General features: G+C 48.9%; 1 protein-coding gene across 1 annotated transcript; it reads right to left on the minus strand.

Moving 5' to 3' along the window:
* Nucleotides 1–809: 809 nt before the first annotated feature.
* Nucleotides 810–6,901, minus strand: Sall1 (spalt like transcription factor 1). Its single transcript, XM_059262672.1, has 2 exons — nt 3,484–6,901; nt 810–2,313 (listed from the first exon to the last, which is right to left on the minus strand). Exons 1-2 carry the CDS (start codon nt 6,703–6,705, stop codon nt 1,873–1,875), a joined length of 3,663 nt encoding a protein of 1,220 aa, XP_059118655.1. The 5' UTR covers nt 6,706–6,901; the 3' UTR covers nt 810–1,872.
* Nucleotides 6,902–24,433: the final 17,532 nt, after the last annotated feature.

Raw genomic sequence — 24,433 nt, forward strand, 5'->3', positions numbered from 1 at the left:
TCACCCTAAAATTGTGCACAGAAAACGTGCCCCCAGAACAAAAGACAGAAAGGAAGAACTCAGGTGAACTTGGATGGTGAAATGTTTCAAGTTGCTCCTACAGATCTGAATTATACTTTTTTCCTTTTAAATATGCATGTGCTTTTAAATGCCTAAAAGACTAATTAAATAAAGAAAATGTTGACCTCCTGGGTTGAGGCCCAGTTTCTGAGTCAGGTTATATAACCCTGCTGCATGGGGAATTCTCCAGCAATGCAGCTCTCAGCTGCCTGAAAAAACATGCCACAGAATCAAGTGAAATGGAACTAGAATAGTTAAGGCTGAAATCTAAGTTCACTGATCATGTTGGAGGGACCTTACCTGTCAGGATGAGGTCTCCTACAACAGCTTATTTTTCCTCCCTCTCTTGGGAGGTGGAATGGGAGAAAGGTGGAAAGTAATATACATTCCCAAACAAGAAATGGATATTGGAGAAATAGGTAGATCGCCAGATCTCACAAGCAAGCAAGCAAACAAGCAAGCAAGCAAGTAAACAAAAACAAACAAGGAAACAGAAAAAAAAAAAAAAGGTCCAAACCAAAACAAAATGCAGGCTCATGCATGCCCGTTTCTGTTACGCCTTTTACTATTTCTTAGAGGAGATACTTGCTCACACACGCAATTTACAACTACCTGGGGAAATGTTAAACTACCTTTAGGGATCTGGTTAAATAGAAATGCACTCTAAAAACACAGACACGGTATGTTGTTTTATCTGTTGCAAAAAAAAAATGTATTTGATTACTTGAGTAAAATTACAGTATCTCTGCTGTTAGTAAGTATTAAATGTTAAAGAAATTGGAATCCCCCCTTTCAACTTTCCAAGAAAGTGCATGTAACAGTCCATTTTTTTCCTTCCATACCTAATACAAAATAAACCAACACTATACCTGCTCTCGATCAAGAAGCATTTGCTCTTGTAAGGAACATATGTACATTTTAATGAAAGTGATATTTCTTATTGTATATACAAGAGCATCTACATTTCTCCACTGAAGGTTGTTCAAGATGCTATCGTTAGCAGCATTGTGAAATTCCAGCACACGTTTTCTACTGTGAATATACCCTACAAGGCAAAAATGCTACGTCTCAGTTTCAACTACCAAAACATTTGTGTTTTTTTTCCCATCTAAAGAATTCTGCGTGCTTATTACTGTACAGAAACTTATTAACATTGAAGACGACTCAAGTAAAAAGCACAATACAAATAGCAGTTCAAAACGGAAATGGTTAACTCTATAAAATAACCAAAAAAAGCAGGTTGAAGCATAGAATAAAAATGAAACAAAACCAAAAACAAACAACAAACAAACAAACAAAAAACCCAAACCTTTCAAATGTTCAGCCTGTACTTAAAGTCCTTCCCTTAAATCTGTTTGGAAAGATTCGACAATGTGTTTGCTGATAAAAGTTCCCAGCAGGATCAAAGTGTACATTTATATACAGACTTTATTAGGGATCTAACGCATCACGGAGGCATTGCATCAACACCAGATTCATATTAAACTGGATATAGAAAATAAGTTAATGCCAGATTAAGACGCCTAGCAGGGCAACTTGCGATTGCCATAAATGTTACAGCAAGCTTACAGCACTCTAGTCCATTAGTATTTAGTCCAAAATACAGAAGACCAAAGTTAATGCTTGCATTCTGTTTGCAAAGCAAGGTTATAGCACTAATAAATAAGCTTTCTTAGAACTCTAGGGGTTGAACAAAGTACAAAAGAATGTCTTCATAATGTAGTTCATAGTCCCAGGGGCCAGAAGGTAAGGGGCTGTCTGGGGCAGGAGGCAACCTCGGGCGGCATTCTGAGTGGAAATGCTCTGGCAGCTTTAGCTGGTGACTATCTCTTTGCTGTCCTCCACGAAGCGGGTGAAGCGGAAGTTGGTTCCATTCTCGCTGCTCGCCATTTTCTCCAGGCCCGCCAGAGGAGCACTGGGTTCGGAATTCCCCAGCTTTTCCACGTTCCCTGTCAGCCCGCTGATAGGTGAGCTGCTCCCGCTGCCCAGGCTTCCAGGAATTGGAGGGATGCCACCATTCTGAATGACAGAGATCTCGTTGGCCTTCATGGCCAACCCATTGGACAGTGCTGCTGTGTACTGGTTCCAAAAACTGGACGGATCCCCACTTCCTGACCTCGCCGCCAGATCCTTCTGGAACATTTCTGGGAACTTGACAGGATTGCCTCCTAGAAATGTCATGGGGCCATCCACGGAGAGCCGCCGGCCCCGGCGTGCAGGGGTGCTGTTCCACATGTGCGTGCCCATGTGGACCTGTGATGTGGGTTGGGAAAGAGAGAGGAGAAAAAAAAAAAGAGAGAGAGAGAGAAAGAGAGAGAGAGCCAGAAGCTTAATAGCTGAATCTGTCTCAATTCATATCCCAACACTCGACACTGCAAGTGGCCTAAATGTCTATTCTTATTACATGACAGACAGGGGGAAAGATACGAGGAACCATCCACTCCCAAGGTCTAGTAATAACGTGTTCGCTCTCTGCAGCCCTGGGCTGGCTCTCCTCTTCCTGGGCAAAGAAGCCTTACTTACTCTTTTTCTATTACCCGTATTTAGCTTATAATGGCCTCAAGCAAGCCAGGCAGTCGCAGATAGGGCCTTTCAGGGTTAGAATTGTTATGTCCACTCTCATTGCGGTGGTAAGTATTGTATCTGACACCCTTTACCCTGTAAATGTCCTTTTCAGATGGGAAGAAAGTAGCCCGCACTGATTGCCCATTGGAGGGCCCGCACAGAGAAAAGAAAAACCAGAACGTAATTATTCATTTCACATTTCTGGCAGCAACCTCCAGAGAAGTACACTCTGTCAACAGAAGAATGTACACAGCGAGAGTGCTCAACTGTTGCTCTAGAACGAGCATATTTGCTTTATTCCCAACACATATCAGTAGGAAATGCCGTGTAATCAATTATCATAATGCCCATTAGCAGAGGAGTGATGTTACTGTTTCTAGAAAAACAAACCGTGCTAGACGGCAGTTATGAAAAATAGCTGCATACGCCAAAGAGAGCCGTAATTATTAAGTGATATGGGCAGTACGCAGGCCACATGGAGGTCTTTAATCAATACCCCATGGCAACGCCAGGCTGTCTGATTTGGTAGGTAAAGCAATTCATTTGGTGCACTTAGCGAGACAGCAGAGAGAGGCTGCTACTTTGCTTAGGTACCAAATTATTCAAGGCGTGGTGACATGAAGCAAGCTCCAGGCTGCCCTTGTCCCTGCCATGATCCTGACCTAATAAGGCTCCTTCACATCATATCATCATCCCCCCATCCTCCCCACCCCCGTCAGCTGCCTGCAGCAGTTCCCCTTTCCAGAACCTTCTCCCTGACTATGCAGCTGAGGGCTCCAGGAGCATGCGCATGCACTAGCATCAATCGAGGGCATGAGAAAGGGCTGGTGGGTGGTGGGGTGCAGGCAGAGCAGGTACCTTCAGATTGCCTTTTGTTGTGAACGCTCTTCCACAGATAGTGCAAGCAAAGGGTTTCTCTCCAGTGTGAGTTCTCTCATGGATCTGCAGCGCGCTCGAGGAGGAGAAGGTTTTACCACACGTGTTACAATAGTGCTGTTTGGGAGTTCTCCGGGGCAGAGCTGGGAGCAGAACGGGGGATGTTGAAGAGGATGACAGAGGCCCCGAAGGGACATGACTGGTGGGGGCATCCTTACTGTCCTGAGGAGAAACGTGCACAAAGCCGTTGACCTCCGTTTTGATGAGAGATGACAATGAGTTGGCGGGAATCACCGCAGAGTTCTGATTGGGGCCGAGGTTGGAACTGGGCTCAAAGAGCTGTGATGGCAGATCTCGCATCTGATGTGTCAACATGTGCTGCTTCAAATTACCCTTTGTGGAAAAGCCACGATTGCAAACTGTGCAAATGAACGGTCTCTCTTTGGTATGACTTCTGTAGTGAATGTCCAAGGCACTCTGACAAGCAAAGGTTTTACCACAAATGTCGCAAGCAGTGTTTTTAAATTTACCCCGGTCTCGGAAAGGGAAGAGGATTCCCAGAGCATCTTCTTTGATGATTTTCTCTGCATGACTAGAGGTCAAGTCCAAAGCACCCCCATTCACTGGGGTGGGAGACAGACCATTGGCAAACTCGCCAGGCCCCACTCTCTGTGGCTTCTCCTCGACGCTGGGCGACTTGTGAAACTCTTGGGTGCTGTTGGATGGGGACAGAGCCTGCATGGAAGAGGTAGACTCTGAGATGGCGGGGCTGCCGGCGCTCTGGCTCTCCATATCGCCACCCACTGAGGATGAGTCGTTGGTCAGCACGTCCCCTTCCACGGACCCATTCTCCACCGACTTTAGGCTGGCCTGCAGCTGCTCTGCCAGGCCAGCATTGATCATCTTCATTTGATTTTCCAAAGCAGCGATGCTCGAGATCTCAAGGGGCAGAGGCGAAGATGATAGGCTGTCTTGGGACGCGTCAGCTGACTTGGGTGTATCCGGGATGCTGCCCTCAGGACAATCTTCCATGTTCTCGTCCGAGAAGTTGTCTAAGTCATCAAAATTTTTCTCATCAAAGGAGCCCGTGTCAGACTCCATGGACTCGGGGTAGTTGTCAGGGACTGGGGTATTAGGGATCTGGCCTCCCATGTGCATTCGGATGTGCTGCTGAAGGACCACGGCATTCGTGAACTTCTTCTGGCAGATTGGGCAGGAATGCTGGACTCTGAGTGGGGGCATAGCCCGGTGGACACTGTAGTGGGTCTTAAGGTTCCCTTTAGTGGTGAAGGCCCGGCCACAGATCTTACACTTGAAGGGCCTCTCCCCAGTGTGCGTCCGGTAGTGCATTTTCAAGGCGCTCTGGCAGCTGAGAACCCGGTGGCAGATGATGCACTCATTGGGGTCAGTGGCTTTCTTGTCAATGTTCTCTACCAGTTGCTGCAGCTTGGATGTCTCTGAGGCCTGGGCTGAATCTAAGAGTCCCCCGAAGGGAAACTTGGCCTTGAACTGCTCAGACATGAGTGGCAGCAAAGGGTTGGTGAAGGTGGCCCCTCCCGGGCCACAGTCAGCCACGGGGGGACTCAGAGTACTGCTGCCCGCTGCGGGCACTGAGCCGGTGGTCACGCCAGTCTCTTCACTCCTTCCACTGAAGGGGGGCACAACAGACCCTTCAGCTTCCTCCGGGAGCCCACTTGGGTTTCTTGTGGCCAAATCAGGGGCCCCAGAGTCACTTTTGACTGAGCCTTGGGGGCTGGCAGCGGAATGGCTAATAGGGATGGGGGCTGGCTCTTCCGTCTTGATGAAGGGTGTGAGGCTTGGGAGCGTCGGGGGTAATGGAAGTCCGACGGAAGTGGTCAGAGTGGGCAGGACCGGCTTGGTGTCTAGCCAGCTGGTGACTGGCTTCTCCGGGGGGATGGACATGCCATAGGGGATGCCGGTGCTCGTGGGGATGTTGTCCAAGTGCTCCGGTACAGGGTAGGGGTTCATCTGGATGTGGGGGTACTTCTCTTTGTGGCGCTGGAAGTGGACCTTCAGGTTCCCCTTGGTAGAGAACCTGTTCCCACAGATGTTGCACTTGAACGGCCTCTCTCCCGTATGGGAGCGCAAGTGGATCTGCAAGGCACTGTCACTCCCGAAGACCTTCGCACAGAACCTGCACTTGTGTTTAAAGAATGCCTCATCTGAAGTACTTTTTGCTTCAAAGGCAGTGACATTTGGTGGCTTGCTTTTTCTTTGCTGGGCCAAGGCAGACAGGGAGTTTAAATCCTCTGCAGTTGTTCCAACGTTGGGCAAAGGGCTGGGGAAAACAGCGTTAGCTGGGGTGGGCTGAGGTAGAAGTGGGTTAGATGCAGGACTTAACAGACTGCTTATTGCGAATGCTGGTGGCGATGATACGGAGACTGCCGGGGAGCTGACGTGGGAGGCACCAGCACTGGAAGCCACTTTGTCTGAGGATGGGGTGGGAACGGCCGCCGTCACTAGGCTCATGTTGGGAGAAGTGCCACTACTGGGCGGGACGATGGTGCCGGAGCTGCTCTGAGGTAGCTGGACTGGGGGGAGCTGTTTCACACCGCTGATGCTGGCAGATTGGCTAGCAAGGCTCTGTGCTAATCCAGCTGCCGCCGCCAGCTGCTGAGATAAATGGGAACTTAGTGTGGACAAGGGGTTGGCAGATGTTCGTAAAGTACCTTGAGAAGGACTAGAGGATGTTGGCAGGTCTGCGTTCTGAGAAGCCAACAGCAGTATTTGGTGACGAATCTGCTCTATGAGTTGCAGCTGGTGGATCTGCTGCTGCTGCAGGGCTAGGAGCTGTTCCATGAGGGCTGGGATGGCCAGCTTGCCTCCGGAGGCCCCCCCACACCTCGCTTCCTGGGAGAACTGGGCCACTGCCACCTTGGTGCTCTGGAGATTCTCGATGATGACGTTGCTGTTGATCACCGAGAAGTTGCCCAGTGTCGTCAGGTCCCCGAGTTGAGGTAGAGAGGTTGTGATCGCTGAGGTACCCGTGGAGGAGCCCCCGTGGCAGCTTGGGGTGGTGCTGTTGGTTATGCTGCTCAACGTATCGCTGCTGCTGCTGCTGCTGCTGGTGCTGGTGGTGGCAACTGTGGCCTCCACCTCCATGGACTCTTCCCTGTCAAGTCCCTTGTGTTCTGAAAGGTCGCTGCAATCTTCTTGGTCTGTTTTGTTCACTGCGTCTTTCATTTGCTCATCAGGATTATTGAGAGACGGGTCAGGAGGGAAGGTTTTGGGTGGGGAGGCTGGACTTTCATTGACGATCAGAACTAATTGATTCTTAGTGCAGTTCTTTTTGTGGAGCAGAAGATCTGATAATTCAAAGAATTCAGCGCAGCACCGGCCACAGACATGGGCATCCTTGCTCTTAGTGGGGCGACTTGGTTGACCCTTCTCTGTGTCCCCTATAAACATCAAAAGGTGCAGGGTTAAAACGAAGCCAGGACAGATTGTTAGCAATGACTTGAAAATGAGAGAAAGTGTTATAAATGCTTTCTATCTGCAAAACTCCAAATGGAGTCCCTGAAAGCTACGTTGTGTTACCTGAGTTGTTGAGGGATTCCTATCCAGCTGGCATCTTGGATAGTTATGGCCTTCAGATAATTCATCAAAATATAAAATACCATGAAAGGAGGACATTGGTACATAATGAAATTCCATAGTGAAATATTGATTTCCAATATTTTATACACTGATTGTCTACTTGCCGGGAGAGGGTCCCTCAAGCAGGCTGAGGACTTATTAGGCTCTTGAGTTTCTGTCAACCTTATTCATTTTCAACTGATGCAAAGACATCTGTGACAGTTTGTTCTGTCACTAAACTAATTTGTAGTCATTCAAGTTCCAATCAGTTGTTGACAAGGGGGGAAAATGCGTATCACCTAGCTGGGGACCGACTCCAGAATCACCTCAAGCCCCCTGCCTGGAACCTGAGCCCAGGCTGAGTAATGACAAGCACAGTTCAGTGACATCACTAACAGACCCGTTTTTGACTTCAAAAGAGAAAGCAAAACACACACACACACACACACACACACACACACACACACACACACACACAATGAGAACACAGGAACATAATCCCTCATAGGCTTGTCTGGTACCTATGTATCACCCCCCCCCCAACACATTCATTTTTCAAATTCAGGAATGAACCCTGGCGATCATTCTCCTAGCCAAAGAATATCTGCTATTGTGCCCCAAGGGGCACTCTTCTTAATACCTCCTCAAAAGTGGCCTTTCTGTCTATAAAAATTGCCATGGCATCTCCAGTTCTGCTCAACATTAACCGAAGAAGAATGTAGTGAGAAGTGCCCCCATCCTTAAGGAATCGTGCTTGAAGGAGAGTTTGCCAATTTTTGCCTGAATGTCTTTAAAAAAAACAAAAAACAAAAAAACAAAAAAACTCGGTTATCAGTTGTTTAACAGATCGTATCAAACCCTTTCATATATATATATTCCTAGATTTCTTGTTTGTCTTCACTGGTTGCTCAGATGTCTTCTCACTAAGATCCATTTGTAAATTAAACACCAAAATCTCCAACTCCAAGCTAACATCCTATTCAAAGACAGGATGGCGTCCCCTTGTTTGCTCAGCATGGGGAACACCAACTTCTGTTGTACAAATGGTGTGTGGTCATCTCCGAAGGCTGTGAAAAAAACTGTTTAATTCAAGGATTACCTCCCTGCATGCTTTTCTACAAAGCTGAATCAGATAATAGGTAGTTTCCATGACTTCCAAATTGAATCTTCTAGAAAACTTGCAAGAGGAAAAAAAAAAGTAATTGCAGATATGAATGCATGCAAAATCAAAATGTTGCTCACCCCCCCACCCCCTCCCAGTCAACTCAGAGTCTACTCAAAAGAGCCAGAGGTTACCTTTTTGGATTAAGCATCTAACAAGCTTGAAGAGTTTTGCATTTCAGAAAATACAATTAACACCTAAACAGTCACTTGTGAAAATTCCTTAACCCTATCTGCCTGGAGTGATGCGGAAGTCGATTAGGGCCCCTGGTAAAGTATGCCGAATGTATGCACGCTCTCCTCACTGGGAGAGTTATTTTAGTAGCTAAGTTATACTTAATAAGCCAGCTTTCCTAATCCCCATCTTTAAATCTACACAGGGTTATAGTGCAAAATGCATTAACAACACCAAACAAATCGCAGTTGTAGCAGAAAATACCGATAATGATCCAGTTTTAATTTAATGTTTAATCATCCTAATTGGCACCAGATTCCCATGCACACTGAAGGTGCTGTTTTAAGCACTTTCTGTCTCTCCTCCTGCCTTGAAATAATACAAACAAAATATTAAATGAAATTTGCTAAAGTTACACTGCTTCACTTGGGACAAAAATGATGTGACAAAAATTCTGTTTAAAGCTTCGTATTTTGACAACTGATTTTAAATGATGCATCCATTTCAGATGCTTATTTTAAACTGGAAATGCAATTCCTAATATATTCAACAGAAATGTTATTTCTTTCTCTTTGCACATTTCCATATGTAATGGTTATGTTTCCATCTACTTTTACAGCCAATTATGAAGGAACAAAAGCTATTCTGTTTGTTCACACATTTTCAACAAAATGCATTAAAACTATTATGTCAGCATGTTCTATTAAGCTCTGCATTCAGTGGAAAATACTTTTCAACCAGCTCACATTTATCAAAACATAAAGCCACTTTAAAACAGTTTTGCTTGGTCAGCTGGGCTTAGACAAATAATGACAGATTCAGAACTAAATAACCAGCAAGGGAAATCAGAAAACTGACTTCATCAATTGTACACATTACAATGTGGTTGCTTCAAATATTTAGCACATCTGTGCTCACGGTTAAAGGGCATTTTAATTCTTTGTAACTTGCAAGCATCTGATATTCTCATAACATATAGAAAAAACAAGAGGAGGTTACTTTGGAGGGCTTAATGGATTATTATCTCCCTGCACTGGGATTCTGCATTCGTGCGGCTTCAAGACTCACTGGAGAATTTTCAAGTTTTTCAACCTGAACATTTTTATATTTAGGATTATGCTAACAGGATAGAGAACAGAGATGCTTCAAAATAAATGCCTGCTTGCTTCAGAGAGAGCCCCTGTCTAAAAGTTGCCCATACTTGAGCTTTGATTTTCATAATTTACTAAGTTGACATTCGATCTCACTGTTCAATCAACTAATTTAATTTCCTGATGTTTATGAACATGTTGCCCCCACCCCCAAATGTGTGGTATGTCTTTTGACTCACTTCCGAAGCAGGTGCTGCTGCACTCTAAAATGCCTAACTTTAAACCCATCTGCATTGTGAACACAATTCCAGCGAAGCAGCTTAAAGAGAAAGAAGACAGGCCAGGAAACCAGCATGAATCTTCAGCCCCAACTGCTAAAAGGAATACTTTAAGTTGCAATTAGATAACAGGCAGGCAGGCAGGCAGGCAGGCGTGCGTGCGTGCGTGCGTGCGTGCATGAGCACACACACACACACACACACACACACACACACACACACGCCTGTGTTCTAATCCATTTTTTTCTCATCCTATCCTCTGTTATCTTGTATCTCTCAATAATCTGTTAGACTGGATAGCAACTGGTGACCTCATTATAGTAACTACAGTTAGTTGCCTTGTTCCCCCTATTGTGGTGAAAATCGCATTCCGGATCCTTTTCGAAGGATTTTGCATTCACATTAATTTTGTAATTCCAGTCAGGTAGGAACATTTACGAAGCAAGAGCTTTTTTTTTCTCAGCAAACAGAAAAAGATGCTTAGTATTTCTATTCTTTTTTTGGAGGAAGGAGGTGTGTACCAAATTGTTACCAAATCGACACTGAAACTCCAGATGTTTAAGCTCTTGGTGAGCTATTTAGGTACCCAATTCAAATTTGTCACTTTTTCATCCTCTGAACCAAACACAGCAGACTCGGAAGGAGAAAATTGAAGTGTTGCAGCCTATCTGTCTACTCAGAAAACAAAAATAAAACTATGCCTCGGACAGTAAGGTTTAGCCAAGCAGGAAAGGAAGAAAAGGAAAACAAAACACAAAAACTAGAAACCAACCACCAGGCTCCACCAGATTTCGTTTTGTGTTTTGGAGCTCTTTAGAAAGACCCTCCACTCTACTTCCCATTACCTTAAGACCACATTAGCATTTCTTAACAGAATTCAAACAGTGGTGGAGCTGGGGCCCCTAATTTTAACAGGCTGTTCCTTCCCATGGACCTACTTGCAAAAGTGATCACACACATATTTGATTGAGTGATTCTATTTTTTTATTTTATTTTTTAAGACAGAATCTGAATGTCCAACTTAAGGTTCCAGAAAAACTGTAAACACAACATATGCTGTGCATATTTTCAGTAATGTCTGAAGTTTCCTTTATGCAGTATGCAACCAAACGACAAACTCACTGGCCTCCTTTAAGTCTACAGTGCCAGCCCTGATTCTGTGACAGGATACAGGAGAAATCTCTGGAAAAATGACATGGACAAGATACTCCATCGAAAGCACTGCTCCCGGCCCACCTCTTGCCCACAATAAATAAAAGGGGAAAATGTCTTCCCCACGGATGAATCAAACTGAACACTAGATGGGGTCCCAACTGCAAGCGTTTGTTCAAAAACTGCTTTGTGGCTTTCCTATTCCAGTGACGCGTAAAAGAGAGACTCCTTAAGGCGAGATCTAAACGCTCACTACACAAACATTGGCGAAGTCACAAGAAACTAAATCCCGCTGTTGGAGGGCGAAGCTCAGCTATGGGAACTACCTGTCAATCTTCCCCTCTGGGGGTCTGGCATCTGGGGGTGGCAGGGGAATAAGGTTAGGAAAAGAAGCCAAGCTGATAAGAAGAAACTAAAATAAACTACTAACTTCCTGCTAAGTGACTAGCAAGACTCAAATTGGGGGTCACTGGGAAGACACTGAGGGACATATTATGATCTGGACCTTGTCACCTCTGCATGGGAGGAGGCCGGCCAAGGTTAGAACAGCTCTACGCACACAGGTTTTCTAAACCCTGGCACAAACTTTTTTTCTTTTTTTGTGGGGGAAGAGGGGTGTCAAGTCTTAGGTTAATAGTTTCTTCTCTTTCCTCTAAGAATATTTTGGAACACAGGCTTCCTGCACTAGGGACGGTGTTAGAAAAACCATGTTTAAGCTGTAGAAGAATTTCGATTTTCTGGTTACTACACACTGAGCTTGGCTAAGTTCGGAAACCTGGAACCTGTCTGAGTCCCTTCCCCCACCGCCCTAAAGATTCTCAACCAGAAAAATGTGGGCTTTTGCCTTCTGAAGGAGACTATTGGTAAAGGACAACTTGAAGCCTCCAAACGTGGAGAAAAGAAAGAGCTTCCCAAAGAGCACCCTATAATTTGGTACTTGTGCCCATGAGCCATTGCAGAAACTGGCTGTAAACCACACCACCAAATGCTCCATACCAAAAAGCCTCCTTCACACATTTTATCTCCTGCCTGATCCGGCTTTGCTGTGTGTTTGTTTTCAACATTTTAGAGAGTATCTGCAGCCTGAAGCAAATCTCAAAACAAAATAAAACAAAACAAAAAAGCAGTTCACTCGTTATCATCCAGAATCTTCCATTTCCACCAAACTTAAAATAGGCTTGATTAAACATGAATTCTTTCCAACTGCCTTATCTTGCAGGTGTCAGTTTTTTTTTGTTTTTTTTTTAAGCAATTCATTATAGTTCTCCCTAACCTTTTGGGCCCAGAAATCAATGTGTGGCCATTAAGCTGCTTACAATGAGTAAATTACTTTGGTAAATAATACAATTTCTTTATTAATATGTGTAATAGGGGCTTTCAGGATACTTCTTAAGAGAGTCAATGTTTTATCTCCAATTCCTGATGTTTTAATTTTCTTCCAATATTATCCTTTCCTTAAAAAAGCTGAGCAATAAAAATACTTAAACGAATCAAGTCAGAATGGGTCTTCAAGTAGCTGCAAGAATACTGAAACCATCACCAAAAGGAGTGAACACACACACACACACACACACACACACCCTGGAAATCCAAACTCACAGAAAAGTAACCACATTTTAAATCATTAGATTCACACACTCTCTTTTCCAAGAATTATCTATCTTGGTAAATAATCTTTCCAAGGCCAGTTATCTTTCTACAAGTAACTTAAGACTTGTTGAATATCTTTTAAGATATGAATCCTACTTACTATAATCCTGGTTTCTTAAGAAACAGAAAAAAAAAACCCAAGTAGAATAAACTATCAACGGTCTAAGATCAACTAAATAACCCTTAAAAATTAAAAAAATAAAAACACACACAAAACCGAAACTTCCAAAACTTCGAATAAAGCTTTTGGAATGGCTGCTTAGCATGGCAAGGCTTTCTTTGTAAGACTCAAACACAACATATACTACACATACATGAAGTAGGACATACACTCTAACAGGGGAATGGCTGCTTCAGAGCCACTGTGGTTGGGTCTGCAAACTTTTCTAGCTTTTGCTCTGGGTAGAAGTCAGACAGTTTTGAGGGACAACATGGGAGAAGGGCATAAACCCGTTGTACTTTGGGAAAATCTGGTATTTCTTTTGCTACAGCAAGACCCTCTTGTGATAGAAGAAAAAGTAAGGCTGGCATTTGAGTAGGGGATTGCTTCCAAAGTAAAAATATCAAATGTCTGGGCAGCACCTTCTCAAGCGCATGCTCTATGTAGGTAAATGGACTGAGACTGTTGGACTCAGTGCAGAAAAGCTGACTTTTTAAAGCAAAGCTGAGCTATGTCATGAACTTTCATTTCTATCTATCTCACAACTGTTCCCGAATGAAAAGAACCGGGCTATGGGAGGCCCTCCTGACCGTCAGCTGGTGGGGAGGGTTCTTGTGTAGGAGTACCATTACAGCACACTAAATCCTGTAACCCTGTTACAAAACCTACCCTCTAGGCAACTTCTTCCAGACTTATTGTTCAACCATGTAAAAACAGTCATAACCTAAAACTATTACTACTGAAGAAAAGGAGGGAGTGAGAAAAAGGCCTGGGTGGGGTGTTTCCTAGGGTGCTCAGAATAATCACTGCTTTGTGGACAATGAACTAGCTTTTAGGAAGAAAAAAGGAGAAATTAAGTGAAAAAGAAGAAAGAGAAAGAAAGGAAACTTGATTCAGTTCCTTAATTAACTTACCTCAAAGCTCAAATAAACTAAAAAAAAATTGTACTAATAAATAATAATAGTAAGAGGTAGTGAACTCCTTTAATGCTATCGCTTTATGAGAAGCCTTAACTATTAAAAATTCCAGATCCAGACTCAAATCGGAGAACTAGCAAGCATCATTTCTTCGGAAGCCCGACGAGGTGGTTGTTGTTTTTGAAAATTTTGCGTGGAAATTGTAAACAATCAGTACAAATTTACAAAATAAAAAAACCCTCTCTCCTCCCTAGTTGGTTTTTTTCGTATGCAAATTGTTAACTTTAACAGTATTCCAGCGCAAAAAAAAAAAAAAAAAAAAAGCCTCCTCAGAAACTTTGAGAAAGATTGGTGTGGGGGCGGCAGGAGGCCTAAGAAACTAGCTGAGAAACCACACAAAAATAGTCCGAGTGGTCGCTGCGGCCTTGGTTAATCTCATCTGGTTTACCCTCGAACCGGTTCTTTTGGGGTGGGAAGCCGGGTGTGTTTCAAGGGATCTTTCCGAAGAACCGAGAGAAGCAGACACTGATATGGCTTCGAGCTTCAAAAAGTGCTGGGCAAACAGTTGTCTTAATGGGTCTTTGGTCTCCCGAAAAATGTCCAGGTACCTCACGCCAGGACTGCCCTCTCCCAACAGCGGGGAGGAAGGAAGCGCTGGACCCTTCTCGCTGGGGCTCTGCCTGCGCGTCCCTGCACCCAGAGCTGCTCAGTCAGGCCTCTGGGGAAGGAGCCTGCCATGTGGGGCTCATCCGTCCGCAAAGCGGAGTGGGCAGAGGCGCGGATCCCAGGTCACGCTTCGGAACTCTGCTGGGGTGTAGCTCCCACCTCCACACCCTGCAGCGCCTCCCGGGATTGAGGATCCTGAGGGGCAGCAGTAGCCGTGGACCCACGCAGCAGAGTCGGGCACTGCGCCGGGTGACCCGGGAAGCGGGCGGAGGCTCCGGCCTGGGAGCTCGGAAACTCTGCCCTGAAACAGCTCAGGTCACGCTGGGGTCGGAGGGGTCTTCCCTCCGTAGCCCCGGTTCCCTGCACGGGTGTCTCCTACTCTAGGCCATAGTTCCCGCACACTAACTTTTCCCGACTTGCCCATTCCTTTCTGGACCCTGCCTTCGTCGTCTGCTCGCTTCAGGGGTCTGGTGGGCTAACCCCCAGACCCCAGAGAGTGTCCAACGAACGACCCTTTCCAGGACCGGTCTGGAAGGATGGGACTCCTCAATAGGTGGGGAGCACACACCCAAGCCCGAATTTGAGGGATTCTGAGTGCAAATGTTGGGAGAAACCGTGCAGGGGATAAACTTGGAAAGCCGGACCGCGACACTTCCCGGTCCCAAAGCCCAGTCTCCAGAGCCACCAGCAGCACACTCTGGCCGCGACCCCAGCATGCCACTCCTCTACCCCAGTCCCCACTTCTCACAGGTCGAAACCCCCAAAGGCTCCACATTTCGCTCGCTAGCTGAGTGGGAACGAGAAATGGGGAGGGGGTACAGCGAGCTCCCCACGCGCTCGGCGTCCAGCCACCCGCACGAAGTAAACTTCTTTAACGCTGGCGGCGGCGATGGGCTGAGAGGCCCAGGCGACAGAGGCCCAGCCCAGGGACCCGGGTGCCGCGAGGGAAGCACGAGGGACCTCGCGTGGGCAGCCACGGCCGGCCTCTGCCCGCGCGATCGCCCCAGGGGCGACCGGGTTGTGGCCCGGGCTCCTCGGACCGGCGGGGCGGAGGGGAGAGCCCGGCCGACCCTGCTCCGCCCAGCCGAGGACACGGAACTCCGGAAAGCTCCAGCCGGGATGGGCTGGCTCTCCCGGGGCAGGGGGAAACCCGGCCCGGCAAATTGAAATCGAGGAAGCATGAAATAAAATCAGACGCGCCGAGGGCAGAAGGCGAGAGCGGCGGTGGGCGCGGGGCCCGCCGCGTGTGCGTGGGTCCGAGTGTGCGTGTGAGTGCGTGTGTCTGTGTGTCCGCGGCGCGGGCCGGAGCACTCACCATCTCGCCGGGGGAGCGAGGCCACTTCGGGGTCGGATTGGAAATGTTGAGGCTTCGCTTGCTTCCTCCGCGACATGCTGGCTCAAACATCAGCTGGGGCAGAATAAAAAATTACTAAAAAAAAATCTTCTCAAAATTACGGAAATCGAGCGGCGGCGGCGGCGGCTCCCCCCGCCCGCCGGCCCGCCCGCCCCCTCCCCGGCTCCCCGGCCCCGGGCACAGCGCGCATGTGTCCTGCTATAATTATGATTATCAATAATGCATTGCGATTAATCATAGAGGGGCTCTTTGAAAGGCGATTGGCACCGGGCCAGCGCTATTCAAACCCGCTCGCCTTAATCAATTAGTTCGTGATTTGCTGCAGACCCCTGTCTCTCCGCGCGCTGGCCCAATAAGCCGGCCGCGGGGCTGGCTCTGCGCGCCGCGCCGCCCGACTCTGGGTTAACCCTCTTGGCGACCGCCCGGGACTCCACGGCCCGGCCGCCGGGGGCCTGCCTCCTCGCCACTGCGCGCCCGGCGCCCCGGCCGGCGCCCCCCGCTCGTTCCCCTCCCCCCTCCCCCGCCCTCCATCCCGGGCTGGGCCGACCCGAATTAGCATGCCCGCCCCGGAGCCTAGCGGAGCAGGGCCGCGGGGGGGTGGGGCTGGCGGCGGGGGCTGGGGACCCAGGCTGCGGGCGCGCGGCGAACTTCCCAACTCCCGCGCTGCGTGCCGGCCCGCGGGGGGAGGGAGTCCCGTGGCGGGATTGGGGGTGGGGAGGGCGTCCCGTTTCGTGAGTGTTCCTTCGTTTCTTTAAGAGCTACCAGAAAGCAGCCCACCCCCACCCTCGTAAAAAAAAAAAAAAAAAAAAAAGCGAGTGGGGAAGAGCCAGCCCCACGCCGGTCCGCCTCCCGCCCGCTGCCGGGCCTCCCTCCCGCCTGCCCGCCGCCTGGCTCGGAGATCCTTCGCCCAGAGTTCTCCATTCCCAGGATCCCGGGCTCGCGGGGGTGCGGAGAAGAGGACCCAGGAAAGGTTTGGGAACGTGATGGGTTTGGGGCCTGGGGGGAGGGGCAGTTTTCTCGCCACCCCATCCTCTCCCTGCCAGGGAGCTGCGCTCCTCCAGCCTCTGGCTGGCTCCTTAGCTCCCTTTCTCTACCTCGGACATTCCCGGGACAATTAGGGCTGAAGTTTTCGGGAGAAGCGCCCCGAGCCCGTGGGATAAGGGGGCGGCTCGGCTCCGCCCAGGACCCCTCCCGAACCTCCCCCCGGCCGCCCCGGTTGGCTGCAGGGCGCGTCACTCCGCGGGGAGGCGGCGGCCACCGTGGCGCCGCTAAGCCCCGGGCGGGTGGAGAGCACGGACCTGCCTGGGCTCCGAGTTCAGCTTCGGCGGGAGGGAGGGGAGGGGCGCCGCTAATCCTGTGCTAGGCAGCGTGCCCCCGGCCTGGGAAGCCGGACCCTAGGCACCGCCTCTACCCGGGACCCCATTACTCCCTACCCTAGCCGCCTCGTCTGCGACGAGGTGGCTTCCCTGAGCCATGAGTGAGTGAGAAGGAAGGGGGTCCTGTCCGCTGCCCCCTAGCTACGCCGCAGCTCGCCTTCATTTTTTTTTCCGACACTTGCCACGCGCGGCGCCCAAACTTTTCGCTCTATCTCTATCTCCCAGAGCTGGGTAACAGCCTCCCTTACCCGCGCACGGGACCCCGGAATCCGGGCCCTGCACTCCCTCTTCCGGGCTGAGGCACCCGCGAATCTGAGGCTTGGTCCTCGGCTTAGCCTAGATCTCCTCCCGCCTCGGGGTTTCCGCTCGCCGAGGTTCCCGAAGTCCTGCGCTCGAAGGACTAAACTAACTAAACTTCGGCTGAGTAATGGGGGTGGAGGCGGGGGAGGGGTGCAGATACACAATCCTTGCCCTATCTCGCGATCGGGAGAGGAGAGGGCTCATAAGGACGCCCCAATTCTGGAGCGCCTTTGAGTCTGGATCGTGCCACAGTCGGCTCGCGCGAAGTGGGCACCAGCAGCAGAGCCTCAGAATTCGGGACCCATATCGCATTCTCTTAAATGGCCTTTTTTTTTTTCTTCGATTTTTTTTCTTTTTCCCTTAATCTTTTGTGTGCTAGTTGAAAGTATCTGCTGACTTTATTCTTTTTTGGTATAACTTCTCCCTTCTTTATTCTCCCTGTTCACTCTTTCTACCTTTTCTTAGTTTTGCCCTTGCTTGCCCACCCCTCGTGCGTCTCCCTGGTCTCCCGCTATCCCCTCGCACCTCGCTCTTTCCTTCTCCCCAGGTTCTGTTGGGTACTGTAGATTTTGATAAAAAGACAAACGAAGCTATCAGTGAGCCTGATGTTGAAGAATGAAGATAATAATGTTTCCATAGGTGGTGTTTCAAATGCCATTATTTCTCACTGAATATTTAAAGAGATCCCTCGGCAAAGATGGATTTGCGCGCTCCTGGGGTGCGAGCCGCTCGCTTGCCCCAAACCCCCGGGAACGTGATCAGACCTGAGCATTTTTAAATCTAGCACTTTCCCCCACCCCGCAAATCTGCGCACTTGAAAACACACGAATGCGCACCCTTCGGGGTGCACCGACGCTTCCAGGCGCACTGGAGCCTTTCTTCCCCGAATCTGCCGGTGTTTGGAGCACTCGTGAACAGTCGGTAACACTCTTGGCTTCTTGAAAGTCCCTACCTCCGGGCAGCCCAGTGGCCAGAAACCCAGTGGAGCTGGCGGTCCCACAAACCCTTCTCACGGTGTGCTTCTAGGGAAGCTCGGGGGAGAAGCTTCACACGTGCTCGCTGTCGGCTCTATGTGTGATTAAGGGTGGGGAGAATCTCTCCCCCCGCCCAATACAACAAACGAACGAAAACGCAAAAACTGCTTCGCGCTGTTTAATTAAAAATGGGCGAGTAGAGACGGATTAATTGGTGGTATCTAAACTTTGATAACTTTTTTCGTTCTTTTGAGTCCTCGACGACGTAGAGGCGGGTGCCTGGCTCTGCGAGCGGCATCCCCCGCTAATTTCTTGTTTGTTTTCTTTCCCTTTGGCCCGGAGAGAGATGAGGGGAGGTGGAGGAGGGGGATGGGAGGCAGGGGACGGTTGGAATGGCCGGGAGAGGAGAATTGGTCTTTATTGTTGGTGGCGATACATCAATTACAGGCCATTGTCTCGCGCCCAAGTTATGCGGTTCGCTGGTGCGGTCGCCGAAGAGTCAGCAAGCTGGCAAGGCACCGCGTGCCGCGGAGCAAAGACATAATTAAATCAATAAAAATGGACATAGAGTGGGGGTTAATTTTTATTTTTGAACGGGTCGAGAAAGCGGAGGCCAGTGAGGTGCCACAGCTGGGGTCCCTCCGGCCGCTCAGCACACCTCCAGGCCAGAACACTGCATGGGGTCGCGCCCTCCCAACCATGGATGGGGGCTGCTTCTGGGGAATAAGGCGAAGAGCTTGTGGCTTGCAGGTTCCTCAGAAAGGCCTGGTATTTGGGGACAGATACCCAATAGGGAATGGGGGTGGCCCGAAGTGAGGTGACAGCTGCGCCGGGGTCGCGACCTCTGGGACCAAGACGAAACGCACCCTGGGGAGGCTCTTAGCAGTTGTGCAAACTGCCTTTGGGGGGCGGGGGTCTCTTCCTTCCACTCTATCACCTCAGTTTCCCTATGTCTAATTTGTCCTCGGTGAGTTGGCTGGCCCGAGGGCCGTGGCCTAAGGCCGCTGCCCCATCATAGTTCTCAAGGAAGGGGTTTCGGTGCATCTTTGTTCAAGCTCCAGTTTTAGGAAGGGCTGGTGGCATAAAGGCCTTCCATTCTGAGGCCTGTTTCTTCAGCCCGTAAAGTTTTCTAATTATGGCCCAGTCTGACCCCGGTGTGGGATGGGGCCTGGATTGAGGCCTTGTGTGAGTCCCCGACTCTCTTCCGGGTTCCATCGGTGCTGGTTGAGCACCCTACTCCAGACGTGGAGATGGTCCCTAAGCGCGCCTATGCCCCAGCTTCCGAAATCTCCAGCCCAAGGCCCCAGGCAGGGACTACAAGGGCAGTAGAGGAGGTTTCGTTTTCCTGCGCCGGGCAAAAAGCGGCAAAAAGGCGGCAGCGGCGCCCTGGGGGCGGGGAGCAGGCACGTCGATGGTATCAACATTATTGATGGGGAAACGTTCAGGGCAAGAGCTGGGAGATCAGGTTCCCGGTCCCTCCCCTCCCCAGAGGTGGGTGGGACCAAGTAGGTGGTGAGCTTGGTGTGTGTGTGTGTGTGTGTGTGTGTGTGTGTGTGTGTGTGTGTGTGTGTGTGTGTGTTTGGGGATAGGGCGCCTGGATGCACCACCATTAACCACCTGGGGTTTATTTGTGTTTTTCTTGCCTAGATGCCTGCCGGGTGTGGGTGGGAGGAACAGGGAAGAAATATTGAGGTGGCTTGTTCTCCTGCCCTTAAGGGTTCTTTTCGGGACTTAGGGGTTGGGGGTGGCGGTGGTGATGACATAAAACAAGACAAATTTGGGAAGCATTCCATAGGTTCGGCCTTTTCCCAAGCTTGGGACGCCGCTTTCCTGGGAATTTCACAGACTGTTTTCTTAAGCGAACTGCTGTAGTTCAAATCCTAACCTCCCATCGGATCTTGGTGCAGCTTCGAACCCGAGGCCTTGGAGAGCGAACTGTGTGCTATACCCAGCAGGGGACTCCTGGAGAAGTGGAGAAGAGAACAGATCCCGGGGGAAGGGGGGTAGGAGGGGTGGGAGCGGGAGAACGGACCGCTGTCCACCTGCAAGGACATCTCTAGTCCCATGTTCCCGCAGCGCGGGGACAGGGTGCCCAGGTGTTGGCTCTAGGAGGAAATTCGGTCTCACGCAGGCAGCGCAGTGAAGGCAGGATTCCATCCCGGCAGTGGATCCCTTACTACTAGTGCGTGGCAAACTTCGTCTTTCTCTCCTTGCAGGGCTATTTTCATACCGGCATTTAAAAACGAAATGGGCAGGGGACCTCAAATGCTCCTCCAGGTTGCGTTTAAGTTCTCCGTGCCCCGCATGCAACAGTGCCTCGCTTAGGGGTGCCTGGGTATAAAATTCCTCCCGGAGGAAATGTCCCGAGGCAGAGAAAGTGGAAAAGACTAATCGAATTTATAAAAAGAAAACCTTTGCTTCCTTTTAGTTAAATCCTTTTGCGGTTTTCTGAGCGAGGAAAAAAAAAAATTACTACCAAGCAATAGCGTGTGGCTAATTCTTGGAATGAGTAACCAAGGCGTTTAGAAAGCCCAGCGGGGTGCACAGGTTCCCTGAAGCGCAAGAAGTAGGTCCCCAGGATCCGAAGAGTGATTGGTTCTCCTTAAGTGCCTTCAGTTGAGATTGACAGTGAGGTCTCTAGGGCCCTCCGGTCTGGTGTGGGTGTGCGTGTATTTGGGGATGACCGGGAACCTGCCAGGGAACAGTAAAGGAGATCGTCTCCAACCACGGGGCGCTCAGACGTGGACGAAGCAAACCTCCTTTAGCAACATTTTTTTTTTCTTCAATTATACCGTCACCTCCCCCCACCCCCATCAAAACTTTCTAAAGAACCGGTAAAACGTTTTCAAAGATGTTGGCTTTATTAAGAGGCTCTGTGCTTTGAAAACTTGCCCGGTGAGGGGCTTTTCCCCAACTAATTTTCATGGGGGGCAAAGAACCTTTTGGTTTCATTTTGATAGAACAGAAATGGCAAGGTCTGGTTTCAGGGCTCGTCCTGGTCCTGTCGGGAGGGCCTGCTTGTCACTCACATGGGTGGTGACTTGCAAATCCCACAGGAGTCAGCTGAGCCCTGGCTTTCACAGGGAATGCTTTGCTGGGTACCTCTCTATTTTCAAGGGAAGGTTTTTCTCATAAGGAGGAAAAAAAAACAACTGTCTTGTCCCTGGAAGCTAGCTTGACTCAGTCATAGCTTTACAAACTCTCCTTCAGGTCCAATCTGGCTGGCAGCCTCTTCAGACCTGCACCCTTAATTAGTGCACTCTAACATCTTGCTACAGCCGCAGCAACAATCCGCTTTTCCTCAACTTGACATTCAGTTTAAAATGCAGTAGGGAATTTGAGATACGTATATTTCTCAACTCCAAACCCGTACCGCCTTGCTTTCTCTCAGGATAGAATTCTGAAATCATCCAAGTTCCCAAGGCAATGTGAAGAAGGAGCTCTTGTCTTCTCCCTTCACACAACTTGTCATTCTGGTCTCTACCTGTCTTTAAAATTTCCCTAACTTGCCCTGGACTGTTTGGCATATTTCGTATTAAAATACAATCCCAAGAAGATCGCCCCTTGCATGTTGCTAGTCTGTAACTTGTCTAACCTTTAGAATCTGCAAAGATTTGCAGAGGTCTGGCTCCAGCTTTCGCTTGGGCTGTGCTGCATGCTCAGAACCAAACACCAACACTGCCAGGGGATGGTTTCTTTTGCGCCCGAGGTACGTGATTTCAGGGGGGCTGGATGGATTCCGTGTTTCCCAGGTTTGCTTTCATTTTTTCTTTCCACCTTGGGCCTCACAACACCTTCAGTCTGGGAAAAGCATACTGAGCAAATCAGCACACGCTCTCAGCTCCCCCTCCCAACCTTTCTTTGGCTCATCTCAGATATTTGCAGGGCAACCTTTTTGCACGTGTGGTGTTTGGGTGTTGAGAGTGTGGAGTCAGAGCTGGCTATTCAGGTTTCACGTTTTGGATGTGTCATTTAACAGTCACCAGGGAAGATAGCCCCAGGCTTGGTTTGTCTTCATATCTTGGCTAACCTCGTTTAAATTAATATCACAACCCTCTGTTCCCTGCTTTTCTTAAGTATGCAGTAGAGAAGCAGCATAATCCTAGCCAGTGTCTAGAAAGGAGCCAATTTTGCCTCCTGTAAGCAAATCTGCCTCCATGAATTCCTTCGTTTGCTAAGTGGAGATAATAACAGTCCTTATTCCATAGGGTTCCGGGGTGGTAAAGGAGTTAATATGTATGAAGATTTTAGGATGAAGGCTGGCATGTAACTACAGTGCAACTGTTAGCTATTATTGTCATTGACCTCACAGGTTTGCTGTGGGGATCAAATAGTATGATGTGGTCAAAATATTACCACTTCATCTGTCCATCCACCCACCCATCCATCCATCCATCCATCCATCCATCCATCCATCCATCCATCCACATATTCATTTACTTCATAGAGAGAAGTGTTGGGTGGGCATGGGGGATGCCACTGGGAAAGACTGGCATTCCTTTTCTTGCTTATAGTAATAAATCAGAAGGATTGTTGCTTTGACAGTGCTATTGCCTGGCTCAGTGTTAAGGGCAGAGGGAACAGTACGGTGGTGAGACGTGGAAACATGCTTGATCTAGGAAGCTTTTGCCAATCTAATAAAGAAACTGGAGATTAGAGGAGGCTGTCCCCGAGCCACGTTGACTTACCCAGGTGGAGGCAGATCTTCTTCATGCTTCTGGGAGGTTGTGAGCGCTGTAGACACAGGAGTAACTAACTGCTCAGGTACCAGGTTGTGCTTTCTTTGGGGTCTCTTGATTTGGCTTTGTTGTATGGAGTCCCCTGAGTCGTGTACAAACAGAGCAGAGCGAACAGGACAGTAAGATATGCAGAGCTTCCTTGGGCCCTAGATGGTATCAAGCAGCTATGGTGTCCTAGGCCTTGCTTCTCTGCCATCCTTCCCCCTCTCCATTTTGTCAGATTATGAACATTCACCTTGGCCATGCCAACAGAGCATTCTTCCTGTTGCCTGCCTTGCCCTCCGAATAGCTGCCTTTTGGTATAGACTCGGACCCTCCAATGGCTGCTGCTCCTTCTGTAATTGGGATTATAGCCATGTTGTGGCTCAATGTAATCGAACACCTACCGGCAGCGTGCAAAGTGCCCTTGTGAACTCGCTCCCTGTGCAGTGAGATTAAAATGCTCTTTATGGCTGGAACCTGGAAAAGGAATCCAGTGTGTGCAGCCGTACCTGCTACCATAGAGTGGCTGGCACGGCAGGTGTGCACACTGCTTGTGACGCCGGCTTCCTTAAGAGATGCCTGGCAGCAGATGTCCTTAAGAAGCTCCCAGACGTCAGCTAGTGGAAGGTGAGGCTTACCTCCCAACACCCTCCACCCCCACCCTGTGATGGAGAGACAGATAACATTGAATCTGTCACTTGATGTCCTTCTACTCAAAAATCGTGTTGGGGTCTTTTATTGAGAGGCTCTCAGGAGCTTGGCAGTATGTAAATTCCGTGTGAGTGTCTCTCTGGTTCCTGTGGCTAAGCCGGGGAGTTAAACATGATCTAGCATTTCTGACATCTGTGGGAACATTGTAGTGGTGGGGAGGGCACTGACATCTCTCGCTTTGCATACCATAAGCTTCCAGGTCTCTGTGGCTCTGTCCATCTGGACTGCTGACCTGGTATAGGAAAGCACGCCAGTGTTGGTGGGTGGCCCTCTGAACATCTTCATTACTTTGGGGAATGAAGGGATTTTCAGAAGCGGAAGGTTTTTGTAAGTTAAAAAAACACAAGTCTCCAGTGGCCCCTCACCTGCTCATCCGTTCATCCCTTTACTCACAAATCCGTGGAAGTGACATGGACTGAGCAGCTTAACATGCCAGTGGTGATTTTAAGCATGCAAAATGTAATAATGGTGACCAGGACAGAAAAAAATTATGTTTAGTAAAAACAAAATCAACCACTAAAAGGGTACATACTGTATAATTTCACTTACATAAAATTCTAGAAATTCAAACTGATCCATGTGCCATAAAGTAAATGATGGGTAAGATGATTGCATGAGGAAGAGGAGGGGGTTGGTAAAGGGGATGAGG

Source organism: Peromyscus eremicus, chromosome 5 (assembly GCF_949786415.1).
Source record: "Peromyscus eremicus chromosome 5, PerEre_H2_v1, whole genome shotgun sequence".
NCBI lineage: Eukaryota > Metazoa > Chordata > Mammalia > Rodentia > Cricetidae > Peromyscus > Peromyscus eremicus.

What these genes read in the sequence shown, in the direction of transcription:
- Sall1 (XM_059262672.1), bottom strand. Translation starts at nt 6,705, where the DNA reads ATGAAAGACGCAGTGAACAAAACAGACCAAGAAGATTGCAGCGACCTT. An exon ending in CAACAAAAGGCAATCTGAAG is followed by an intron (nt 2,314 to 3,483) that starts GTACCTGCTCTG and finishes CCCACATCACAG; the next exon opens with GTCCACATGGGCACGCACAT.